Below are 26,503 nucleotides of genomic sequence, written 5' to 3' on the forward strand. Positions count from 1 at the left end.
AAAAAAAAAAAAAAAAAACCCTAGGCCCTCACTGCTAGCTCACTTCCCTTTTCTCTGGCAGTGCACAGGTGGCTTATGGGACCAACTCACTTTATTACACACATAGGAAGGATGAAGACAAGAGTAAACATGAAAATCAAAACCCTCGGTGATTCCCACTCGTGTGTAACATTAAGTGAAGCTGAAGGAAGCTGAGCGACCTACATGCATTAAAGTGCATTGCTTCTGCTCTCCTAAATCAAGCAACTGAGGGAAGGTGCCTTTGAGCACTGGTCACCCTTGTGTCCACTCGGGATGCATTTTCTGTTTGGTATCAAGCGCTGCTCCATCCCAAGTCCCCTTGTGGACACAGGATCTCAAAGCCATGATGGTCCTTGAAAAAAAAAAATGCCATTTTTGGCTTCACTGAAATAAACTTGATTTGGATTTTCCTTTTTATTAGTAAGGATGTCAACAATTCGGGCCAAGGTGAATTCATCTGGAAATGAACTAGTAAGGCTCTCTGCTGTCACATCCACAAAACCGTCTAAGAAATGTTAATAGATGAGTCCACCATTATGCAAAGACCATAGAGCGACTCTCCACAAAGCAATGACAGCTACAGAACAATATAATCCTACAAGGACCACACATATGCTGCCTTCATTGGTAGAAATAACATTATGTAGGGCATGGTTCTGTAAGGCCTGAAACACCCTGCATTCTGTAGAAATGGCTCTACAGGACAATAGTTCATGAAAATAAAAGGGGTTTGGGGCAGATCAGTGCAATCAAGCTACTCTGCATGGTCGGCACACATTAGTTAGACTCGGACACTTGGGTTAGCAGCTCAGAAGTCTGGAAGGTGAAACTATTTTTTTTTTTCTGCAGGGAAAAGATAAATAAGGGCTGTGGTTGCCTTGGATGTGACTGAAGCTCCGCATCTCCCTGGGACTGGGAAGGCAGAGTCTGAGAGAACTGGCAGTAGTTTTTGTCACCTCTTTCTTGCCATCCTCTAAACATCCCCAAAGGTCCTGGTCCTGTCCTCCCCCAGTGGAAAACACTTTCCACATTATTGTTACTATCTCCCATAATTCCAGTTATGGAAACATGCGCTGGGGCAGGACAGGCTGCATACCACTTCCTGTAATGTGCAAGCAGCACAATCCACGGGCAGATTCCACGGCGAGTTAGCCTTGTAGCTTGTCACACTGGCAACAAGGGCAGATTGTAGCCTGGTGATGGTGGTACACCTTTAATCCCAGCACTCAGGAGGCAGAGGCAGGCAGATTTCATATGAGTCCGGGGCCATCCTGGTCTACACAGTGAGTTCTATGGTCAGCCAGGGCTCCACAGATAGACCCTGTCTCAAAAAGTAAACCCAACAAAAGTGTTCTTTGAAAAGAGGTTCGTGTTGAGGGTGTCTGTCTCACCATTCCAGATTCATCAAAATCTCCGACAGTTAAAGGTGTCCATGTTATTCCGGTTTTGTTCACATTAAGAAACTTGTTTGGGCCGTTTGCTATCCTAGACACCCAAGTGATTCGTTCCTAGAACAACTCATCTCACAAGACAGCTGAGTGATGCTACTTGTCCTAGACGGAATTTACCAAGCTGGCATGGAATTATCCCAACTGCAAAGCATCTGAGTCAGAAGCGTTTGGGGCTTGGCGTTCCACACGTGCAGTCAGGGAGGTTGAGGAGCGAAGGCCGCCTTCAGTTCAAGGCCATCTGTGCTTCACGGTGAATGCCAGGCCAGTCTGAGCTACAGAGTGAGACCCAGTCTCAAAGAAACCATCAAGAAAAACAATCATCTTCCTAAACTGAATAGCATGTGCTTTACTTATTTCTAAAAAAGTAGATACAGTGAGGGACTGAGTTGGGAGGAGGGGGCTGAGCAGGGACAAAGGCAGGGGGCAGGCTCACTTAGTAAAGTGCCTGCTGAATAAGCATGAGGACCTGAGTTCTTAGACCCTATGCAAAAGCTGGGTACAGCACTCCAGCGCTGGGGGACCAAAGACAGGTAGATCTCAGGGGTTCACTGATTTGCCAGTCCACTCAGCCAGCTCCAGATCCAGTGAGAACCCCCTGTATCAAAAACAAAAAACAAGCCAGGCGTGGTGGCGCACGCCTTTAATCCCAGCACTCGGGAGGCAGAGGCAGGCGGATTTCTGAGTTCGAGGCCAGCCTGGTCTACAGAGTGAGTTCCAGGACAGCCAGGGATACACAGAGAAACCCTGTCTCGAAAAACCAAAAAAAAAACAAACAAAAAAAAAAAAAAACAAGGCAGACTTCAATAGCCCCAGGCAATTGGTCGGGTTTCCTGCACCAGGCAAGGTATCCCTCCAATTAAAGATCTGTCGTCTACACCAAAGTGTGTGTTCCACCGGTGCTCTGTGAGAGTTACCATGCTACACTGAAGCCAGTCAGCTTGGAGGAAGACCTACAGCGATTACTAAACCGGCATAATCTAACTACGTTCTAAGCGTTTATCTTCGTACACAGGAAAGTGTAGTCCTTACCTCTCACCAAGGAAACTTCATAACCAATCACACTACAGAGTTGTGGAGCCCAGTCTCAACAGACACAACTACAACACAGCTCCTGCTTCTGTGGCTCAGATTTCATTGCAGAAGAGGGGGTGGGGACACTGTAAGAACCAGAGGATCATGAAGTTTGCTGTGAGATTCTGTCTCCTAGAGACACATACACACAGCAGCTACACCCATGAAGCTGCCGGAACATGGCTGTTTAAATAAGATCTGAACAAGACACCACCAATAGACACCATATCAACATAAGAAAGCTCACCAGGCCTCATTCCTAGACCAAGAACTCGGGCAACTCAGGAGTGCCGAGAGCAGGGAGCCTTCTCCAGGGAAGAGCACACCAATAGGTTATCCAGCACCAATGTCAGCTCTGAAGACACACAAGTAACATAGAAACTGAGCGGAAGCAAGAGAGGTATATGCTGCATGTGTGTACATGGTGTGTGTGTGTGTGTGTGTGTGTGTGTGTGTGTGTGTGCGCATGTATATGTGTGTTATGTGTATTTGTGTGTATGTGTATGTCTGTGCGTGTATGTGTACATGTGTACCTGCATGTATATGTATGTGTGTCTGTAAATGTGTGTATATATGTGTGTGTGTATATGTGTGTGTGCATGTATATGTGTGTTATGTGTATTTATGTGTGTATGTGTATGTCTGTGCGTGTATGTGTACCTGCATGTATATGTATGTGTATCTGTATATGTGTGTATGTATGTGTGTGTGTATATGTGTGTGTGTGCGCATGTATATGTGTGTTATGTGTATTTATGTGTGTATGTGTATGTCTGTGCATGTATGTGTGCATATGTACCTGCATGTATATGTATGTGTGTATGAATATGTATATGTATGTGTGTATGTATGTGTATGTGTTACAACAAAGAGAAAAGAGGCCATGAATTTGAATGAGAAAGCAAGGTTGGGAGTAAATGGTTGAAAGGAGGAAAGGGAAAGGGGAAAACCATGTAATTATACAATAATCTCTAATTCTATAAATTACCTGAAAATATAAGGTGAAGAATTGATAGAAGAAAACAGGCAACCTCTGGCTGCCACATACTCATGCATGGATAAGTGAGTGCGCGCGTGTACACACACACACACACACACACACACACACTCACACATTCATCAAACACATACGATAAATAAAAATAAATACAGGCTGTCTTAGTCACCGTTCTTTTGCTATGTACAGACACTATGACCACAGCAACACTTAGAAAGGAAAGCATTTAATCAGGAGCTTGCTTACAGTTTCAGAGCATTACTCCATTATCCCAGCAGGGAGCACTCAGACAGGCAAACTCTGGGGCTGAGAGCCTGGGCCTGGCATTGGCTTTTAGAACCTCAAAGGCCACCCTCAGTGTCACACTTCCTCCAATAGACCTCGCCTCCTCCTAATCCTATCAAACAGTTCCATTCCCTAGTGACTAAGCATCCAAGTATGAGACTATGGCCGCAGTCTCATTCAAACCACCAGAGGGGCAGAGGCAGAGCACAATTTTAAAGGGCTGTAGAGTACTGAAGTAATGCTTTCTGTCAACTTCCCTGCAGTAAAATTTTATATCAGGAATCTAGCTGACAGAACACTTGTTCCAATACAACCACCACCTTGAAGAATTATTATCCACAACTCTTTTAATATTGGCCCTTAATATAAATATAATGTGTTTAAGTGAAACTCTTCATAGACTCACATTAGATTTAATGACAGAGCACTCGTTTCTTTAAATAAAGTGTCTCAAAGTTCTAGTTTTGTCTCAAGTACAATTGCACCCAAACATGAAACCACAAATCAAAGCAACAGAATGAGTTCTTAAAAAAAAAAAAAAATGTCTCCTTAGGCCTCTATTTTTCCCTTCCCCTCGTTAATGACTCTTTCTATGGGAGAGACCACAATGGACAGACTGAGGAGACACGCTGCCAACAAGACTAATGTGCACTAGACCCCAGGCACCTAAAAGGGAAAGAGCTTGGCTTTGAACAGTCTTCCTGCAGGAAGCCAATCCGGTGTTTGCTTCCATTCAGATCCATTCGGATGAAGCAGCACTCAGTAGCCATTGGTCATAGAGAACAGAAAGTGCTGGAGTAGAAAGACCATTTTCTCATGAATGCTGAGTTTTCTCCAGGAATGCTGACAGATATCTCCACCCCTCCCCCCTTTTTGGAAATACTTTGCTTTCCTGACCCTGTACTCCTGGCACTGTGGCAAGGCCAACCTACCTCCTTCAGCCTTACAGGCAGAGTAGGGACAGCTCCCACTACCATCTCCCTGGTCTTGGAGCAGTACAGACAATGTGCCTGATCTCTGTGACCCCATGTGTCTGGGGCTAAGAAGAAAAATGTGGGGTCCGGTTTTTTGGTTGCTACATACATACTACCTAATTTCATAAAAATACCTTTATTTTGTCACAATGCTTTCCAAAGTCAAATATCATCTACAGTCATTGAAATTCATAAACTGCCAGCTCCAAATACAGAAGCAGATGTAGGAGTCATGGACCTAAAAGTGAACTTCAGGAAGGGTGTCTGGTTAATGGGCTCGTTCGGATGTCCCCATTAGTAGAACCCTGTGATCAAAGCAGGGAGCCCTGACTTCCTCTCTGTTTCCTGAAAGGGCTTCTGATTGGTGGAGACAGAGACACAGTGGGCTCAGCGTGGCCTCAGATCCAGTACCAAGAGAGCACCCTGGATTCCTGCTGAGAACAGGCAAGAACCTCTGTTGGTTTTCATAAGAACAAGGCAGGGCAGTCCCTGTCTTTCAGGAGCAGCACAGAGGGAGGAAGCTGAGTGAGAAGGGAGCCAGTGCGCCCTCTGCTGCCCTCCAGAGGTCTAACACTCTGGCCACACCTCCCTGTACCAGAGGGGAGAATGAGAAGCCCACCTAGAAGATGAACTGAGGGAATGAGCATCATGAGAAGAATCCGGGAAAATCCCTGAAACTTCATCAAGGACATAGAAGCCACACAACTATGCATAGAAGTTTTTCTAGAAATATAGAGGGATATTTTAGCTTTAATATACCACAAAAAGTTTTTTAAAAAAAAGTTAGCCTTTTAGTGCACAGGCTTAGTGGCTTTTAGCAGCAGCCTTCTACCTAGAATCATTTATAAGCAATCATTTACAATCACCTACATAAAAATTGGTCACCATTTATAATTAAACTCAGAACAAAGTTTTGTTTTCCTGTGGTGACAGGGCCATCTAAATTGCATGTGTACCGCTGACTTCCACAGAAGTTGTCCTGAAAAGAAGGCACTCTGCATGAGGCCAGTGCATAAGGCTAGTGCATGAGGCCACCGGGTCCCCTGTGCACGAGGCCACCAGGTTCCCTGGGCATGAGATCACCGGGTTCCCTGGGCATAAGGTCACCAGCTCCCCTGTACACTCACTCTACCAAGGGTGGACTTTTCTGTTTGGGTTCAATAACGGGCAGAAATTATACTGTGTAGAATGGAGGACTGTCCACAAAATCCAAGACTTTGAATAAAAGAAGGGAAGACAAGGACAGAGTTCCAATGAATCACGTAATTCCACACTGTTCTTGTACTCCCTGAAACCCTGAGTTGACCAGTCACTAAAGGCCTGCCTTGAATCCAGGCGCACCAGGACACTTCACCATGCTTCCAACTGGTTCATCATCAACTTCCTGCTGTACTCGTAGGCCAAAAACAGTGCCCCGTTGGCAGGGAATGCGCGGATCATGGTGGGTTTCAGGCCAGAATACAAGGCTGTTATTCCTGGAAAGCAAAGGGGCGATGGAAAGATTGGGACAGCATTCTGTGGGGGGCACATGTGCACAGAAGAGGCTGTGCCCACAAATTCAGACAATAGCACTGGAACCCACGAGATAAAGGGGCTAGCATATGTTCCCCTCAACAGACTACAGAAACAAGATAAGCAGCAAGCCCCAGACAAAGCTCGTTGGTGCTTAAATAACAAATCGATTTCTAAGCCTGCAGGACTCCTGCAGTAGAGACATGGCAGAGAGAAGGCCTAACATAGCAAGGTGGAGGCCACTGAGGAGCTAAGCGACTGGCAAAAGAACCCAAGGCGTGCTTCTAGTATTAGCCTGCTCAGTGTGGTCATGGGGGAGACTAAGCTAGGGTGGGCCAGGCAAAAGCAGAGATGACACATGGGAGAAGGGGTAATACACAAGGTTCCTGCATTTGATTTGGGACATGAGTTTAAGCATGTCTGTGTGTCTCTGTCACTGTGGTCTCCCTCTCTTTAAACCCAACGCACAGGTTCTTAAGCCAAGGCATTTTGCTGTTGTTTATTTTTCAGATAATGACGTTTTGACCATATACTGCATCTACTTCTTTTAAATTATTTCATTGACAAGATTACAGTATAATTATATCTTCAGGTTACAATATAATTACATCATTTATCTCTTCTCTTTCTTCTGTTCAAACCTTCCCATAACCCTAGTTTTATTTTAAGATGTCTAAATGGTGGATGCCAGAAAGACAGACAGGTCTCTCTGGTTGCACAAAAGTTGATGTCATATAAACATGACTTTAAATGTGTGCATCCTCCTGCATAACTCTAAAAGCTGATTCATTTAAAAACTGCTCAGACCATTTCTCAACCCAGAAGTCTTATTGCTAAAGATGCTCTATTACATTCTTTGCAGTGAAATAAGAATGCAATACACCCAATAAGTTCTTTAAAAGCCTTAGTGATCCGGTCAGAGCTTTGCATGGTTAGATTAAATGAGGTGATGCTACTGGCTTCAAAGCATTCTTCCCTCTACCACTAACAAAGTCTTAAAAATACCACCCCCACGCCAAGGTATTTAGACCACAAAGAATCCTGTCAGACACATGGCCCAAAAGTTAGAAAAAGAACTTTAAACATTTTTTGAGAATAATGAAAATAAAAAGCTAAAGCAGAAGGTTTGGAGACAGAGGCGGACACATGAACACAGTACTAAGAGGCAGGAAGGAAGGAAAGAGCAGGCCGCAGTGAGGACTAACCCCAGGTCACCGTGAACACACTCGTCTCTACACACATCAGACTCACCTTCATTCTTTACGATACTCAGGAAGGTCCTGACGAGTCCTGTCTGCTTCCCAGTCATAGAAAGAACTTGAATTCTAGATTTGATACAATCCACCGGATACACAGCAAGCCACAGGCAAATCCCACCAAATCCACCACTCAGCATCAACGGCACAGGACCTAGAGAGGGAGAGCAGATGGTGGTCCTTGGTTTTAGGTGGCATTTCCAGAAGTACACGTGACACTTAAAAAGGAGCACAACTTCTTGAAAAACGTTCTGTCTCAGAAGCTGGAGTCTCCCCGGGCCTCAGCAAGACCAGCTGCTCACCTAGGTATTGTGTCCCCACCCCAACCTTGTCCTCCAGTTGGGGTTGGCCCACCTACAACCAACAGGTCTCACATCACAGGGACACAGAAACAAGTCACTGAAATACAGTTATGTCTTCCTCAAGTTTAACTCCCAATAGCCCCAAATCTCTCTCTACTGTGACCAAAACTTTGTGCTGCTCCCTAAAAATGACAATTTTTTAGCAAGTTTTTAAAATGTACTTCACTGAACAGGTACAACTTGGGGATGTTTGTCTCTGTGACAATGATGAACACTGACCAATCACCTTCATCACTTGCCGGCCTTACCCTCAGAGCTGAGGTTCTCAGGGTGGAGACACAACTTTGGGTGAAGATGTAACAGCGAGGTATACAGTTTAACAGCAGAAATGTCCTTTAGGCTGTCCAGCCGGTGTGTCAAACACTAGTCTCAGAAATGCTAGATGCCGCCGCCTCTGGTCGTTTTGGGGGTTGTTTTTCTGTTTAGTCTTGAATGTCCTTTTTTCCCTCAGGTAAGACTGGTTGTGTCTCCCCAGGGAACTCTGACAATTTCTGAAGCTACTACGTTGTTTGCTTGTTTCGATTTCTCTCTGGAGAGGGGTTGCCACGTGTAGTGGAGAAACGGCCAGGAATATCACTGAACACCTCGCATGCGCAGGATAACCCGCCACAGCAGCTTGGGAAATCCTGTCAGTTAAATGCCTGAGCGTAAGGAACACTGAGATCTCTCGGGGAGTATTTATTTAATGGATTGTGAATCTTAAAAGAAGTCCGGGAAGTGAACTTGTTTGTGACAGGACACCAGAGACAGAACGTGGTAGACAGTCTTACTGAGATGTAACTGCAATGACCTCATTTAAAGATTAACCAATCTTTAAAAACAAGTTTTTAACACGGTGAGATCATTGATAGCTGATTTCTCCATCGGGAAAATAATATCTCTTTATTTCTTCCTCTAAAATGGACCCAGAGAAGTTACTACCACCCAGAAGAGGAAGGGACCACAGTGACAGTATTAATGCCAGAGGAGAGCTTTGGAACATAAGGCTTCAGGTCTTCGGAAGTCTGACGTTGGGAACCAACACCTGCTGCCAGTTCACTCTGGGGCATCCAGAAACTCCCCAGAAAGGTGCACGGTGAAGTACACTACCTATGGAAGCGAGCAACCTCAGGAGGCAGGGACTACCGAACCCAATGTCATCAATGTGAATACATTTACCTAGTTCGTCTTTTGATCTCCCTGATGCGAAGAATGACCTGCTCAGTTCATAGCCACCGAAGAAGAAGAAGTAGCCTGGTACTTCTCGAAGTAAAGTGCTTGAGAGTCCATGGTAGAAGCCCAAGGGGCCGTCCTTCCTAAAGATCTCCTTCACAACTGACCAAACTGTACTGGGGAAGACAAAGCAGGAGGCACGGTCAGAGCAGGCGGGAGAATGTGTGCGCATGCGATAAGAGTTTTGTATCAAGGATGACTTATGCGACCAACTTTGCTGTAGCCGTGTGGGTGGGTGGCTTTCCTATGACCTGCCTTCTCTTCAAAGGACACCTGTATAGACTTCTTGGTACGTCTGTTCAACAGACCAGCTGCTCCCTTACTGAGGCCTAATCCAGCCTGCTAACTGGGTATGCATTTCTCTTCAGTCACGTTGACTAAGATGTAAGCAAGAAGGAATGAGAATAAAGAGCCATCCAAATCCTGCAGTTGATAAACCAGACAATATCTGCCCAGTTTCTTCCTAATGCCCGGGAGGCCCATCTCCTAAGCTTTCTGGTGTACTAGTTACTTGTTACAAAATATCTGACAAGATGCAAACTTAAGGGAGAAAGGGCTTAAATTCTGGCTCACAGTTCAGAGGGATACGGTCCACAGTGGGGGCAAAGTAGTGGCAGCAGGAATCTGGGGCAGCTGGTAATAGTGTCTGCAGTCAGAAAGTTGGGGTCAATGACCACTGGGGGTGCAAAGTGGACTCTGTCCTTTTATGCAGTCTAGGACTCAGGTGCAGGTAACCTACTCTTTAGCTGAGTCCTCCTACCTCGGGTTACTGAATAAAGATAATCCCTCACAGGTGTGCCCTTACCTCCTTGGTGATTCTGTCAAGTTGATACTCGACAGTGACCATCACTCACACGCACACACACACACACACACACACACACACTGTATATGTATGTATGCATGTATATATGTATATATACATGCATATATACATACACACACACACACAGAGGGGGAGAGAGAAAGAGAGAGGGAGTAAGTTACTTGAAGGCAAGACAAGAAACTCTCAGGGTCAAGTCACAGCCCTTGGGATCCCAGGAACACCCAGAACTGAGTCTAACAGGGGGGAGGGAGTGACTGCCGAGGAACTCTCTTTTGCAGATAAACCCTGCTCCTGGGGCAGCTTCAGTGCCAGGCAGCGGATCCACAGCACCTCAGAGTGCTGTGTGGTACGTTGTATCCTCATGGAGATCAAGCAGAATCCCTTATGCTCAGTATGAGCACCCACTCTGTTCTTAGAGAGCAGGAGAGATGAAGCCTCAAGTCCGAATGGCAAAGGCCGTAAGGACCACCCCATTTGGAGAGCTCTGTTCCCGCAGCCGTGCCCCCGCAGCAAAGTGAACATACTAAGCCTGCATCCAGGCCAGTGGGGGGGGGGGGTAAAGTTCTACTGCTTCCTCTAGGCACTGGCTACAAAGTTGCATCCATTTAGACTGTGAGCTAAATGTACTCACAGCCCCATAGGGAAGAGGGTCTAGCTCAGAAATGACCCTTTAAAGCATTGCAGGGAGACTCCCTGCCTGTGACTAGCACAGAGGGAGCTGGTGACAGTAGTCAATTTGTAGACCACTTCCCAGAAGATGTACAGACCTGGGGTGGCAGTGACACCCTTCACCCAATCTTCAACCAGATACGTCAAAATAAATAGGCAAGATTTGTGATTTGCATCAGTGACAGTTTTTCTATTCTAGACACGTCGTGTGTCATATAATGGTAATGGGAAGGTGCTTTCGAGCCTATGCTGAGCAGTGCTTGACCACAGACACCAGATCTACTTACAAGGTGTTGATGAATATTTTCAGAACCTGAACCCTTAGCAAACACAAGTAAAGGTTTGGCAAGGGTGAGATTAGCACTAGATTGTGACAAATATTCATGTGGGATTTGAGGAAGGGCATCAAACACTCACCTCAGAATCTACAGCCACACTTATCTTTTCTCTCAGATGCAGTTCAAAGCTGTCTCCCAAATAAGGCCATGCCTTATACACCCAGGAGGACCAAGTAGATAATTCTGCTCTTTGGTGTCTGCATTTCTGCACTATTATATAACTAATAAGACGCCCTCCTGGGGGAGTCCAAACACAGTCTTTTCATAGAAATGTCCCCTGCCACCGTATTTTAGAATAGAGAAAGTTCTTTCTACACTTGCCACTCATTTCTAACAATATAAGATAAAAAAACACAGTACACGGAGATGAACGACTTAACATCTATGAGTGGACGGCGCTTACTTCTGGCTGGCCGCTATCTTTCCTGATGTCTCCATTTCGTACATAGTCTGCAGTCGACATTTCACAAGCTCTGTGGGGCAGAGAACCAGTGCGGCAAAGGCGGAGGCAAAGGACCCAGCAGCGGCGTTCTGAAGGTCACTGCAAAGACAGAGAAGGTTCACCATCGGCTTACCCGCCCCTCCGGCTTTCAGCACACCGGAGAGAGCTTGGGGATGGGAGACGGGAATCTGCTCGTGATGTCCTGTCTAAGAATCCCAAGACCCTGAGGCAGACAGCAGTATCCCGGCTCCATGTGAGGAATGGCACTTAGAGGTGACATGTCCCCAAAGCCACACATCTACAAAGTGGCATGTTAGGCATCAAACCCATGTCTGCCTGACTGCCACATCTGTGCTTATGCCCCATCCCCAATTCCTATATTGAAGAATAGCGTGTGGTAGTATTTAAAGCAAGGTTGCTTGGGGGTGGGGGTGGGGTAGGGGGATGTGACAGGGTTTCTTGGTCTAGCCTTGGCTATCCTAGAACTCACTTTGTAAACCAGGTTGTCCTCCAGTTTACACAGACCCACACTGTGTCTCAAGGCTCTGAGCTTAGAACCCTGTGTCAGCACAGGTTAACCATGCTGACTTCCTTACTGAAGAACTTGTATGGCCAAAAAGCGACACCCTGAGGGTATCACATGACATAAATGTACTCACAGATCCATACAAGAAACACAGTAAGGTACTTTCCAACCCTTTCTCAGTAACCCTCTTGCTTCTGGAGAGAGGGTGTGGAGAACCACAACTCTAAATGTCCTACAGCGCACCACCAGGAAAGTGCTAAGCGAGCATAGTAATACACACCCATCGCCTCCCCCCAGCCTGTGTGGGAGGCCGAGGCAGGATGATGGTGAATTTCAGGCCAGTCCAGGCTACACAGGCTACACCATGTCTCAAAGACGACACAAAGACAAAGCAATGTGCTCACACCAGTCTCTGTTCCTAGGCAAAGAAGCAGGGAAAGTGAAGAGGGACACATGTGGCCGATCCCCAAGAGATTCCAGCCATCAGCATCTCTGTCCTACAGCCAAAGAGGGTCATTCTGTCCAGAAGAGGACAGGGTCATCTACCAGAACCTTACTGAGGTACCCACTGCCTCTTTGGCTCCTCTCCCCCACTGTCCTTCCCTAAAGAAGCTGAGGCAGATGAACCCAGATGTCCTGAAGGATGACGTCTCTGCTTCAGCTGGACAAAGCCAGCTGCCTACTGCTTTGCTTCTGTCTGATCTCCCCTGAGGGACACTGATGTCTTAGCTCTCTGTCTGCTTCTGTCTCCTTTGACTCAGCTTCCTGTTCTCTCTCAGCTGCAGAGCTGGAGGATTCCATTCCATCTTCCTCCGCCCTACACTGTCTCCTTGGGCTATCTTACCCAGTCCTCTGTTTTCAAACACAAGTTCTCCCCATCGTGATCAAACTCATGCCTATAAAACATCTGCATCTAGGAGATAGCTCCAGAGCACACATCCACGTACAAGGAATCTACTTTAGTTGTGTGCAACCTATGACTGCAATAAAGGTTCCAATTCCAGACTGTAGAGGTGGCTCAGCGGTTAAGAGCAGTCACTGCTCTTCCAGAGGTCCTGAGTTCAGTCCCCAGCCAGCAACCACATGGTAGCTCACAACCATCTGTAATGGGATCTGATGCCCTCTTCTGGTAGGGCTGAAGATAGCAACAGTGTACTCGTATAAATAAATACATTTTTTAAAAAAAGGTTCCAATTCCTACTGAACAGAGCAAACAAGTCCGCCTATGTAAGGATGTGCATGTGTGTGCCTGTGTGTGTATGTATGCAGGATGTGCATGCGTGTGCCTGTATGTATGTATGCAGGTATGCATGTACACGGGTTTCTTAGAAGCTATACATCTGTTATTTGAAAAAGGATCTCTCACTGGGACTAGCTCTGCCTTCCTTCCCTGCACGGGGATTATAAGCATACACCAATTCCAGATTTCAATGTGGGTAGCAGGGTTCTAACTCACACCTTGTGTGGTGGTTTAAAAATGCTTGGCCCGGGGAGTGGCACTATTAGGAGGTATAGCCCTGTTAGAGTCCCAGTGGCCTTGTTGGAGGAAGTGTGTCACTGTGGGGATGGGCTTTGAGACCCTCCTCCTAGCCATATGGGAGACAGTCTTCTGGTTCCCTTTGGAACAAGATGTAAGACTCTTAGCTCCTTCTCCAGCACCACGCCTGCCTGGACACTGCCATGCTTCCCACCGTGATGACAATGGACTGAACCCCTGAACCTGTAAGCCAGCCCCAGTTAAATGTTGTCCTTTGTAAGAGTTGCTTTGGTCATGGTGTCTCTTCACAGCAATGGGAACCCTGAGATACCTTGCAAGCACTGTAGTAATCAAGCCTTCCCGAGCCCCTTCCCCAATTTAATTTTAAATCAGTCCAAATCAGTCAGCATTTGAAGGGAGGATGACTAAGTACCCCCACAGCTTATGAATGCTGTCTGGTCTCTGAATGACAGGTACTGCAGAGATCAGGCACAGAGGGCTGGGATACAGGGAAGGGTCAGCCAAAGGAAGCTGGGGCCATCTGTAGCTTCCTAAACTCTGAGTTTCTTGTCTAACATCGCGCAGGTAACCTCTTTCAATGAAAGGGAACCTAAAGCTTAAGTCCCGTGTTCTACACTTTTAGCCCAGCACTTCTGTTCACGTGAAAAGCATCTTCCCAGAGGGTCCAAAGCACACACTGGACTCTTAACACGATCCATCTGGCCGTCTCTGGTTTGCACCAGGACAGGATAGGACATCAGAATCAATGTCATCAAAGTCAAGCATTCCCTTATTTTAAGAACGAGTGCCAGTGCCCCGACTCACCTCAGTTTTGCCTGCCGGTCCAATCCAACCACTTTGCGGACCACCTGCTGGCAGAAGCCATAACACATGAACAGCACCGAGTTCTCTGCTATATTGGCAATCAGTGCGGGGCTGGTGCCCTTGTAGAAGCCACGGAAGCCCACCTGGGAGTAGGTCTTGAGGCAGCAGTCTGTGAGGCCCCGGTAGAGGTCTGGAAAGGTCTGCATCTTCACCTTCATCGTGTCAAAGGGCTGCCCAGTCAGTACGCATGCTGTGCCCCCTAGAGGTACAACAGGTGTCTTTAGGATGGTCTGCAGCCACGGACTGAAGGAGAGCAGCTTGCTGTCCGTGGTTAACCAGTACTTTAGTTCCAAATGACCGCCTTTCCCCCAAATCCTCTAGCCAAGTTCAGTAAACAACTTCTAGCGGGTACCTATGCTGGCCAGCATCAGTGTCCCATCCTAGAGAGAGTCATGCTTACCAAGAGAGACGTTTTTGGTTCTACATGCCAAGCCCTATACAAAGCCTATATTTGGGGACCAGCCATGGTGAAGCTGGAGAGTAGTGGAGAGAGAGGGGCTGGAACCTGGTTTGAGGGAGCCGCCCCAGACAGAAGATACACCTCTGAGCCTCTCTGTTCATCATCTGTGCCATCTCACAGTGTTCACACAAGGTTAGCACAAACTGAGCCTGACACACACCTGGCACACAAGTGGTTACTGAACAACAGCCACTAGAGACACGAGCGAGAAGCCATGCAGAACGGACAGAGCTGTGGTGGTAGAGACAAGTATTTCCTCTTGTCTAGTGCCCTACTGTATGACGACTATTAGAAAAACATCAGAGTCAAGTGCGGGAGAAGGAAGACAAGAGCCTGCTAATTAATCTCCTGAGGGCAAAACATGTGACCCTGAAAAAAAAGCATTTTAATTTTAACCCTATCAACTAATGACTTGTACGTACTTAGGAATAGACTACAATTACCTTTGCTTAATGTAAATGGACTGAAGTCTGCTGAGTAATCTTTTTTTTCCGCACAACATAAGAATATCAAATGTCTAAATTGCATTAGATTACTTCAGAGAGAATTCTAAACACAAGGATCACAGCGAGCTACGATTGCCCCACAGTATCTATAGACCCTGGACTGGGGACAAAGTTTTGGCCCATGGTTAATATTTACCTCCCTCCTGAGACCTGGAAGGCCCCACACTTCAGACACCCCTGCTCAGGTCAGGAAACATCGCGGCTCTGTGGCAAGGCCACAAAACCACCATCAAAATGGAAGGCTGACACAAAGTGCTTAAGAAATGAGGTTTTACAGCTCTGATACGATATGTAGTTATTTCAGCTGTGTGGCGGGAGACAGAGATGGCAGGCACCGGGAACGATTCAGTTACTCACTGTTGGGCCAGGTGATACTTCCGAAGACCTGGCCTGTTAAACAATCAAAATGACACTGGGATATGATTCCCTAAGCTGCTACGGCAGAGTGAGTGGTGTGTGCCTGCAGTACTGGTACTCAGAAGGTAGCAACAGAGGAACTGGAAGTTCTGGGCTAGCCCAGGCTACTTAGTGAGACTAGAGCAGCAACAACAACAAATTAAGATGCTTTTTCTATAATCAGAACTGCTCTCTCCTGCATACTGCTGGGCTGGTTAGGTCCCAAATACAACATAATTTAATTATTCCAAAGGGCCACGTGACTTGTAGGACTTTTAGAGTGCACATTTTTGATGCAGTGAAAGAAGCCTGTAGTTGAGCGCACTGACTGACATTTGAGCTGAGGAGTTCGAGAAGCCTGACCATACGGAGATAGAGATAGCAGTTACCATGACATATCTGCTGCACATGAGTAATGGTTCTGCATTTGTTCTAGAAGGCAAGAGGCTAATGCATGTTATGAATATAATGAAGCAGCCTCATCGCCTCGTGAGAGTGGAGCTGAATCCCAGTAGTGTGCATCATAGGCTTGCATGTCAGTAATGCAAGAATGATGGAAGTTTCTCTACTTGCAGAGAAGTTGATCATTGTCCTTCTCCTTTGACCAGCTCCCCCAACAAACCCCCTACCCCTGCTAAGAAAGTGGTGCTGAGAAATCACAAAACCCACCGTCTCTGGGGGCAGCCTTTTTTTCCCAAGCCCAAGGACAGAACTCTGCTGCTAACCACAGGCAGCAGAACCAATTTAATGTCACTATATAGATGGCTTATCATCATTTTAAAAAGAAATAGGCCACCAGTATGTCTTCTATAAAAGGCTCCCAAAAATATTGTTACAATTTACATAAAAACTACATAATTAGTGCCTCTCAAATATTTGAATTTGCAGTCAGGATGAGGCAAGCTTCTTAAAAATTATTATCATAAAGCCTTGTTCTTAGACTGCCTTAAGAGGACAGAACGCTGGCATCCGAGAATCTCTCGAGACTCCACGCCTTCTTACTGCAGAAGCAAGACCTGTTCGTACCCACAGTGCTGTCTCCTGCAGACCTAGTGGATGTGTTTTGTCCTTTACAGTCAGCAGCCTTCACAGTACAGCATCAGGACCATAGGGAGGGAATTGGGTCCACGGGACCGCCCTGTCCTCCCTTCGACAGAGTAGGGGAGACTGACCTGAAGACCCACAGCAGTTAGTAACTAGCACATTGGGGTACAACCTTGCTAGCTGTTGGCCCGCCTATCAGACTGGGGCACTCCTTGTCTCTATCCTGCAGAGGTGCCGCTGCCTGGGGATCCTTATCAGCCTTCCTCTAGAGCCAACTTTAGCTGACCTTTGGTTCATGGAGGGGGGAGGGGGGCACGGAAAAGCTGGGGGAGGAACGAGAGAGAGGATTGTTGTCTGCACAAGGATTTTTTTACAAGTGGACAAAGGACGGAGTGAGGGATGGTAGTCCCCTGTCCCCATTTGATCTGCTGTTGATCCAAGAGGTCATACTAGATAAAAGATCATCACACAGCAGGGTGCTATGGCCTCCCCCATTTACACGAATTAATACGGGGGGGGGGGGAGGAAGGCAGATCAAAGGTTCACTTGGGAAACATGCCTTCCAGTTGCCTTTGCCTCTGAGATGACACAGAACTCTGAAAACAAAAAATGGCAGCTCTTTTTGCCTCAGGCTAAGCTTTTCCCAATGCCTGCAACAGTAACAAGGATGAACAGAATGAGTAACAAGGAAGCTGGGTAAATGGCTCAGCAGTGAAGAGTGCTTGCTGAACATCTAGAGGGAACAACTCTGGTTCCCAGCACCCACATGGGTGGCCCACAATTACCTATGACTCCAGCTCCAGGGGATCTGATATTCCCCCTTCCACCCACCTCAGTCACCTGCACACATGTGGCAGATACACACACACACACACACACATATACATACATGTGAATAAAAACAAAAATAAATCTTAAAAGTAAAAAAAAATAAATAAAATAAAACAGTAGTTGGCATTGTGTACTACAAAAGATCTGAGCTCATTTTGGAAACTGAGATGTTTTCTAGCAATCCTAAGGACATCCCCATCCTTCTCGCTGACTGAAGAAGCTTTGATTGAATTAAACACTACTGGATCATACTTGCTGACATGCTCTGACCAAAATCACGTTTCCATTAAATCCACTCATTCTGAGGTTAAAGGACATTACCTGTGGCGTAACAAAGAGTGTATTTCTAAGCCACTCTGAGGAACCACTTCAGGGATGCAGAAGGAAGAATATCTCCTCCACCCTCCTTACCTGCGGCGCCTGCCGTGAGGTCGATGGCAGCTTGGATGGCTGGATTGGACTTCATGGCGTTATTGGTTTCTGTGGAAGGCGATTCTCTGGAGGGAAAGACGAGTACCACATATCCCTGGAACGAAGCAAAAATTCAGTTAGCCCAGCCTCTGCAGTCCCCCATTCTGTAAGCCTGCTACGTTACTGAACCTTAACTTCCAGGAGTGGGAACGAGGGTTCCTAAGGAGTCCTGATGTATCAACACAGCAACAAACACCAAATAAGGACAGAGTGAAGGATGTCCCCTGACCCCGCTTGATCTGTTGATCCAAGAGGCCATGCTGGATAAAAGAATAGCATACAGCATAGTGCTATGGCCTCCCCCATTTACACGAATTAATACCAGGGTGGGTATTAATCACAACTGGCCCAGACCACAGCAGACTGAAGTTTCAGAGGCCTGTGGTGAAAGGTCAGTCTACCAAGCTCAGTCTTAAGTACCAACAGCAGCCTGTGCTGCTCAGCACCAGAGCCTAGGAGCTCCACTGAGTCACGTGGCTCCTAAGCCAGAGGTCTTCATCTGGACAAGGTGGGTTGTAAAATTACCATATACAGATGGCCATAAATGCCATGAGACCCACAGAGGTCCCTGGCCCTGTCCTTGTCACCTCCACTGCATCACATATCAGCAGTGAATGTGTAGATTTACTACACTGCTGTGTAGGTCTTGCTACAGTTCAGATTCTGACTCAACGGGCCTTAAGTGGGACTAGAGAGTCTCGTAGCCTAAGCATTCAAGAAAGGCTGATCGTGTGAGCCAGCCAGGCTTTGGTGCAACATCTGGACTTTTGGGTTCCAATTTTGCTTGATGAGAATCCCAGGGGTATATCCCAAAGAGTCAAATCGCTGCTGTTCTCTTACAGCAAGACTTGAAATGTTTGGTTTTTTTGTTTGTTTTTTGTTTTTTTGTTTTTAAAGGCTAGGCTTTGGGGAAACAAAGTTTCCCTCTACCTTAAGACAAAAAAAAAAAAAAAAAAAAAAAAAAAAAACCTTTCTGAGAAGTGAATTTAATATTAACTAGAAAGGAGAATGACTCGACATAGAAGATCCAAGTTACCAAGCGTCCAAAACTATTCTGTATGTTCTCAAAATACAGAATTTACACGTAGCAGAGGACAATTTTACTCCTCATCACAATGAGGAGGCTGGTGCATTAGGCCAGGGTTCTTCCAAATGCCAAAGCCATCCAAAAAGTCCAGAAAATAAAGGCAGAATAAAAAAAAAGTCAATGACTATATTTCAAGGACCTTTTTTTTAAAACTAGCAACCTGGTAGTTAGAGAAACACCTGTGTCTATATTTTCGTAGGGAAAATAAGAGACCAACCAGGTGGGGAGCATCTAAAGTGGTCTCAGACCAGCTTCAATGTGTTCTCCTCGTGAACAATTCTTTACTAACTTTGGAGGCACAGAAAAGTATATCTGATTAGGCAGTCACTTTACAGTGAATTCAACCCCTTCACATAAGCCAAATGAAAAACATTTCACATCCTAGAGAAATAATATGGGCAGATCGATTGATCCATCTTTAATTCCCCCCTCCAAGAGCCAAATGAACAGGAAATTTGCTGTAAATTTGAGTCTCCTAGACATGTTTCATAAAGGCCGTTAAGTCTCATCAACTTGGGGACAAGACCTACATGAGGATGAAAGCAATAGACACACTAACATGGATAAGGAAATCTCGGGGGGTGGGGTCTCAACCCTTGGCAAAGAACTTCAGACTATTAAGAAAGCTGGGAGTGGGGGCGTAGTCTTCCCCAGCGAACAGTCCTCCAGTTGGTTATCCACCATATACAGACAAGAAGCATTGTCCTGAGAAAGAGAGGTCATGAGTTTGGGGAGAGGAGGGGGGAATGGTTACACGGACAGAGAAAGTAGAAAGGGAAAGGAGGAAATGATGTTAATTACAATTTTAAACACACACACACACACACACACACACACACACACATATATATATATATAATGCTTTCCCGTGCTGGGGATTAAACCTAACTTCCTGCATACCAGGAAAGCATTCTAACACTCAGCCCCCTTCTCAGGGGTATCTGTCAAATTACAGAAGACAGAAACGCTACTAACAGATGAACCCAGAAAGTATGCACAACGACCTGAGTATCACCTGTGGCTTGGGGGAAATGCAGGACCTGCAAAAACCAGACCGGTCCGCGCGGATTTAAACTAACTGAGGAGCTTGCTGTACCATTTGGAGCAGAAACATCGAATCCTTTCAGCATCTCACCCTCTTCCTTCAAACTACCCAGCAGTCCCAGAAACAACGCCGCCGACCCTACCGCTGGTTCCCAGGGTGCCAGAAAGAACTTCCCGGGCGCTCAGCGCAGGTGAGGCTGCCTCTCGCTAAGGAGGGACCTGTCTAGGGCTGCAGAAGGCCATCTGCCTGCCACCACCATCGAGCCCGGGGTAACCGGGGTGCCAACTACAGCCGCAGCTGCGGAGCGCCTCACCCGGCCTGACCCGGATTCCTCTGTGCTCCGCGCAGCGCGCGCCCGCCCGCCCGCCCGCCGGACCCTCCGCGCCTCCCGGGACCCCGGTGCGCGCGCCCAGGGCCGCGGCACGTGTGCGACAGGGCGGGGACTGTCAGCCGCGTTTCCCCAGCCCGGCCGGCCGCCCGCTCGCTCGCTCGCTCCCGCAGCCTCACCGCCGCGCCTGGCTGTGTCGGGCTCGCCCTCCGCCGCCCGCGCGCTCCGCTGGCGGCCGCGGGCCCCCCGGGCAATTTTTAAGGTCGCCCTGTGGGTCCGGCCCTCGGGCCCTCCCTCCTGAGACCCCTCCACTAGCCCTCCCTCCGGAGGCCACGCCCTCCCGAGAGCCCTCCCTCCCGGAGCCCCTCCCCTACCGGCCCTCCCCCACGCGAGGCCCCGTCCGCCCCTCCCTCCCGAAGCCCGGCCAAGGAAACGGAAATCTGCTCTCCGAACTGCCTGCCAGGCTGGCAACCTCCGGGAGGACTCACCTTGAGGTCTCCCGGCGTTATCCAGCCCCAGGAGGCTGTGGCTTATGGAAAGTACTAGAATAGTAGTGGTGGGCTATAAATTCCCTTATGGGCAGCTTTTAAATCATCTATTTATTTGTCTACAGACAGGGTCTCGCATAGCCCAGGCTTAACTTGCAATGTGACTGAGGATAGTCATGAACGTCCTGATTTCCCCCTTCCAAGAGAAGGAATTTCAGGTGTGTTCTTGGGTTTGTGAGGTGGCTGGGATCAAACGCAGGGCTTCCTGCATGCTAGGCAAGCGCTCTGCCAACAGAGCTACATCCCTAGCCCATCAGGTTTTTGTTGCTTGTCTGATTGTTTATTTTATATCGCTTTAGGTCTCGTCCTTTCTTCCCCAAGGAAATCCATTCCCAGGATCATTAGGGAAAAGACAACAATATAAACTGCTACTGCAGGTTTTGTAGTTTCTAGAGATATATATCCTGAGGCTTTACTTAGAAGCTCAAAGTGGCGCTGGAGTGAGGGCGCAGAGGTAAAGAACCCTTGATGCTTATCAACTTGACTCAGCCTAGAATCAGTAGAGGAATTGCCTAAATCCAGTCGGTCTGAGGATGGATAGGTCTGTAGCGACAATGTCTTAATCAGTAATTGATGCTGGAGAACCCAGCCCACTGTGGGTGGCGTCATTCCTCTGGCAGGCAGTCCTGGATTGAAAAAAAAGGAAAAAAAAAAAAAAAAAAAAAAAGCATCGGGCCAGAGATCAACCAAGAAAGTGAGTCGGTAATCTGTATTCCTAATGGCTCCTGCCTTGACTTCCTGCCTTCCGTCAATCTGGAAGAGAATGCCAAATAAACCTTTTCCTCCCTCAAGTTGCAGTTTAGGCAACAGTGTTTCATTGCAGCAAAAGAATGAAACTAGAATTCAGTTCTCAACCCACATCTGGTAGCTCTGAAGTCCAGCGCTGGTGTGTATCCAACTCCCCCGTCTGGCTTTTGTAGGCATCTGCAGGTTCCTGCAGAGGTACACACAAACACTCTACACATAAATAAAATAAATCTTTAAAAAAGAACCATAAAATCAAAAGGAGCAGGAAATACTTAAGAAAACTGTGGTTCACAGGAGTGATAAAACTATCCTTAATTCTAGCTCTATTCAATTGGAAGAGTCTCAAGGTCATGTAACACCTAACCACCAGCTTCCCACTCGGGTTTCAGCCTCCCTATGAGCCTTTTCACATTTTAAAGATTTCTTTAATTCTTAAATTGATGTGTATGTATGAAAGCATGCATGCTGGCACCTGTGGAGGCTGCAAGGGAAAGTTGTCCCTAGAACTACTAGAGTTACAGGTGGTGAGCTGTCTTCCCTGTGTGTTTCCTTTATAGTGATATGTTTGTGTATCAAGTTGACAAGGGGTCAGTCAATTGTATTGGCTGGTTTTGTGTCTCTCAACTTGACACAGGCTGGAGTTATCACAGAGAAAGGAGCCTCAGTTGGGGAAATGCCTCCATGAGACCCAGCTGTGGGTCATTTTCTCAATTAGTGGTCATGGGGGAGGGCACCTTGTGGGTGGGACCATCTCTGGGCTGGTAGTCTTGGGTTCTATAAGAAAGCAAGCTGAGCTGGGCGTGGTGGCGCATGCCTTTAATCCCAGCACTTGGGAGGCAGAGACAGGCGGATTTCTGAGTTCGAGGCCAGCCTGGTCTACAGAGTGAGTTCCAGGACAGCCAGGGCTACACAGAAAAACCCCATCTCAAAAAAAAAGAAAAAGAAAAAAAAAGAAAGAAAGAAAGAAAAGAAAAGAAAGAAAGCTGAGCAAGCCAGGGGAAGCAAGCCAGTAAAGAACATCCCTCCATGGCCTCTGCATCAGCTCCTGCTTCCTGACCTGCTTGAGTTCCAGTCCTGCATCCTTTGGTGATCAACAGCAGTGTGGAATTGTACGCTGAATAAACCCTTTCCTCCCCAATGTGCTTCTTGGTCATGATGTTTGTGCAGGAATAGAAACCCTAAGACAAGCGAGTGCTCTTAACTGCTGACCCACCTCTCTGTGCTCTTGAAAACAGCATGTCACAGGCAAAGAACGCTACTCTCATTGAACAACAAAGTGTATCTCAGGCCTGACTTCCAAATGAACAGTCACACACTGCCCTCTCTGCTCAAGGTAGTGATGACTATCCTTGGGATTATGCAAGATAACAGTGTAGCTGGCCAGTAATGGCAGCAGGTTTGACGCAGGTGAAAGGACAGACTGACTGACGACAGGAATCAAACCTTTGTCGGCGTACCAGAATTTCACAATGTGCAGGTTAACGACATCATGGGGCGGGGGACAGGGGGAAGCAGATAACGAGTGTGAAACTGGAGTTGCAAGCAAATCACAAACACAGAACATCTTGGATTCAAATGTGCACTTGGTGAGTGAGGAGAATGAAAATAATGCTCTAATTACACAATGTCAATACCCACTACGTATTCTTGACGACTGATAGAACTTTTGTTGCAAACTCCCTCAGGTCTTGTTTGGAGTCAGTACAACCAATATTTGACACTGAGAAAAACAAACACAGATTTGGATTTCTGTAAAACTATGTGGAAGGAAAGGGTAATGTTGCATCGGTGAAATAGTTGTTAGAACAATGTTTGAAAGGGGACAATTTATTTTACATGTGTTTTGTTTTTTTGTTTTGTTTTTTGGTTTTTCGAGACAGAGTTTCTCTGTATAGTCCTGGCTGTCCTGGAGCTCACTCTGTAAACCAGTCTGGCCTCGAACTCAGAAATCCGCCTGCCTCTTCCTCCCGAGTGCTGGGATTAAAGGCGAGCGCCACCATGCCTGGCATGTGTTTTTTTCTTTGGGAATTTTTATGGCATTTGCAGAAATGAGGGAAGGAAAGTCAGATCCCATGTGTGTTTTATGAGTCCTAAATGTATATTTTTAAAGGATAAAATATAATGGCAAAATAATTATGGATGAATTAATTACAGTAGGAAACAGTAAGCCATAACTGGAAGAAAAAAAACCAAACCTCTCCTCCCATATATTTTAGAACAAATCTGGCTACAGGTAACATAATCAATTTGTATATGAAAAATTATCTAAAAGTAGGAAATGTCCCGGTCAGCCATGTCCGGGTCAGATTTTCCAGACTGCCTTTTCCCTAGTGAGTCTAAGACAGCCGGTACTCTGCCGAGTATTGCAGCCTTACATGGGTTATCCGGGTAAGAAGGACCGTTTTCACACACTGCCTTTTCATCAGAGGGAAACATCTCTCTCCTCCCCGACAGTTCGCTGTCAGACTTCACGATGTGTTCCACTGGCCCAGTACTGGGATTCATGTCCTCTCTCAACAACAATAATAACAAATGGTGGACAGAGAATAGAATTAGTCATAATTCATGTAGAACAGGGCCCACCAAAATCCTGAAAAAGGACTGGCCAGCAAACACTGGAGACTTATCAGGACATGCTGTCGCTACTGTGTGCTTTGCCAGCATAGAGCTAAGCACACTGTGGATAAGTTAGCGCAGCTGTGTTCTGACAAGACGTAACCGTTGTGTGTGGAAATCTCATCCCGTATGTATTAGATTGCTTTTCTCTCTCTCTCTGTATGTGTGTGTGTGTGTGTGTGTGTGTGTGTGTGTGTGTCTGTGTCTGTCGGTGTGACTGTGGTGTGTGTGTGTATGTGTGTACCAATAGCAATTTGGTTGCATTTACACGTCAGAGTCCATGTCTAAGTTTTCCTAAAAGTTTTATAGCAGCAATCTTCTTTCCTCAAAAACATTTTATGTGACTACAGGTATTTAGGGAGATAAAACATATATACAGATATAACATTTACTTATAATAAGCCACAAGTATTTTTTTTTTTTTTTTGGTTTTTCGAGACAGGGTTTCTCTGTATAGCTCTGGCTGTCCTGGAACTCACTTGGTAGACCAGGCTGGCCTCGAACTCAGAAATCCGCCTGCCTCTGCCTCCCGAGTGCTGGGATTAAAGGCCTGCGCCACCAGGCCCGGCTTAAGTATTTTTAAAATAATTCTTTGGTATGCATATGAGTTTAGCATTTATAAAAGATGAGCACAGCTGGGCAGTGGTGACACACGCCTTTAATCCTAGCACTTGGGAGGCAGAGGCAGGAGGAGCTCTGAGGCCAGCTTGGTCTACAGAGTGAGTTCCAGGACAGCCAGGGCTATACAGAGAAACCCTGTCTCGATAAACCAAAAAGAAAAAAGAAAAAAGAAAAAGAAAAAGAGAAAAAAGATGAGCACATGTTTACATATGAATGAGATGCATGTGTGTATTTATTTTTACATAAGGAATTAAATCTTAGTTAAGTATTTGCTACTGAAGAACACAGAGCATTGCTGATGGACTTGGCTCTTCTTGGGAAGCCTCTTCAGCTGCTCACACTTCTTGTCCGGGGCGTTTCCTTTACTCTTCTGCTATGTCCGGTATTTCTTGGATGCTGCACTCAGGTACCAGTGTGCAGCTATGCCTTCTGCACAAGCAGCTCTCATGAAAGGACTCCAGCATCTCATCCAGCTGGCTCTGGGTTTTGGTCATCTGGAACAGGACATCTCTGAGTTCCAAGGAGCCCTAACTATCGACAGCCAGATCCCCCATGTTTACCGAGTCACTGAAAAGGTCTTTGGCAGTGGGAGTCACCCCTAACAGGACTTTCTAATACTATTCCATGTTGTGATGAAGTTGCAGAGGCTGCAGTTGAACTGACTCGTCTGAAGACACTTTCTGGAAAGTTGGTGTGTATCCTGTACGTGTGATAGCAACATGGTCTTGAGTCCTGCCTGAGTCATGGAACCATTTGACAACCAGGGTTCTGAACTGTATAATATTAAGAGGGGGAAAACTAGCTGAACAATAAGTAGAAATAAGCAGGCCTCTTGGATACATTTGCCTTTCCATTCTGTTGACTACAGATGTAGTGTGACCATCTGTCTCATTCTCCTGCCTCTGTGACTTCCCTACAAAATGGACTGTAGCCTGAAATTATAAGCCAAATAAACCCCTTTCTCCCTTAAGTTGCCTTTGTGCACAGTATTTGTCTTAGTTTCATCCTGTTATTGTGATAAGATCATGTCAGCTTAGAGGGCTCATTATCATACACCACAGATCATATCATAGTTCATGGCCTTTGAGCTCTGTTCTTTGGAGGTCTTGTGGTGATGGTCATCATGGTGGGCTGGGTTGTAGAAAGCAGCTTCTCAGCTCATGGTGGCCTGAGAGCAAATACTCCCTTCATGAAGATCAAAGCCTCAATGGGCAGCAAAGATATCTCAGCAACATAGACCATGTGTTGTTCTTGCAGAGGACCTTCACCCACATGGTGGCTCTCAGCAGTTCATAATTCCAGTTCCAGGGGAACCAATGCCCTCTTCTAACATCTGCAGGCACCAGGAGTGTACTTTGCACAGACACACACACAAGCAAAACATTCATTTACACACCGTAAATTAAGTGACCCCAATGCCTTAACTTCCTCCCTCTAAGCCCGACCTCCCCAGTGGTCCACCATGTCCCAACACATGACTATCTTGGAACAAAGCCTTC

General features: G+C 46.5%; 2 protein-coding genes and 1 long non-coding RNA gene across 5 annotated transcripts in view; 2 read left to right on the forward strand and 1 right to left on the reverse strand.

Moving 5' to 3' along the window:
- The window catches only part of LOC110336731 (phosphatidylinositol 3,4,5-trisphosphate 3-phosphatase TPTE2-like), a 94,745-nt gene extending 93,802 nt beyond the window's left edge, over positions 1 to 943 (forward strand). Inside the window, exon 28 of the mRNA XM_029531927.1 lies at positions 871 to 943. The gene's annotated coding sequence lies outside the window, so the exon portion shown is untranslated. The remainder of the gene's footprint in view (positions 1 to 870) is intronic.
- A 2,427-nt stretch (positions 944 to 3,370) lies between these two features.
- Positions 3,371 to 26,503, reverse strand: part of Slc25a15 (solute carrier family 25 member 15) — a 28,637-nt gene continuing 5,504 nt past the window's right edge. The window contains exons 1-7 of one of the 3 annotated variants that reach the window (XM_021219580.2): positions 20,652 to 20,753; positions 17,953 to 18,067; positions 14,245 to 14,503; positions 11,378 to 11,515; positions 9,088 to 9,257; positions 7,563 to 7,721; positions 3,371 to 6,274 (exon numbers count right to left, since the gene is read on the reverse strand). In XM_021219580.2, the coding sequence (XP_021075239.1) occupies positions 6,150 to 6,274; positions 7,563 to 7,721; positions 9,088 to 9,257; positions 11,378 to 11,515; positions 14,245 to 14,503; positions 17,953 to 18,007 (906 nt within the window). In that variant the 5' untranslated portion in view covers positions 18,008 to 18,067; positions 20,652 to 20,753 and the 3' untranslated portion in view covers positions 3,371 to 6,149. Of the gene's footprint in view, positions 6,275 to 7,562; positions 7,722 to 9,087; positions 9,258 to 11,377; positions 11,516 to 14,244; positions 14,504 to 17,952; positions 18,068 to 20,286; positions 20,456 to 20,651; positions 20,754 to 26,503 lie in introns of those variants that run through there. The other 2 variants (XM_029532095.1, XM_029532096.1) reach the window with 2 other exon arrangements.
- Positions 20,936 to 21,803, forward strand: LOC110336197. The gene is made up of 3 exons (XR_002381204.1): positions 20,936 to 21,178; positions 21,342 to 21,474; positions 21,641 to 21,803. It is a non-coding gene; the product is annotated as an uncharacterized LOC110336197 (long non-coding RNA).

This window comes from Mus pahari, chromosome 19 (assembly GCF_900095145.1).
Source record: "Mus pahari chromosome 19, PAHARI_EIJ_v1.1, whole genome shotgun sequence".
In the NCBI taxonomy this organism is placed as follows: domain Eukaryota; kingdom Metazoa; phylum Chordata; class Mammalia; order Rodentia; family Muridae; genus Mus; species Mus pahari.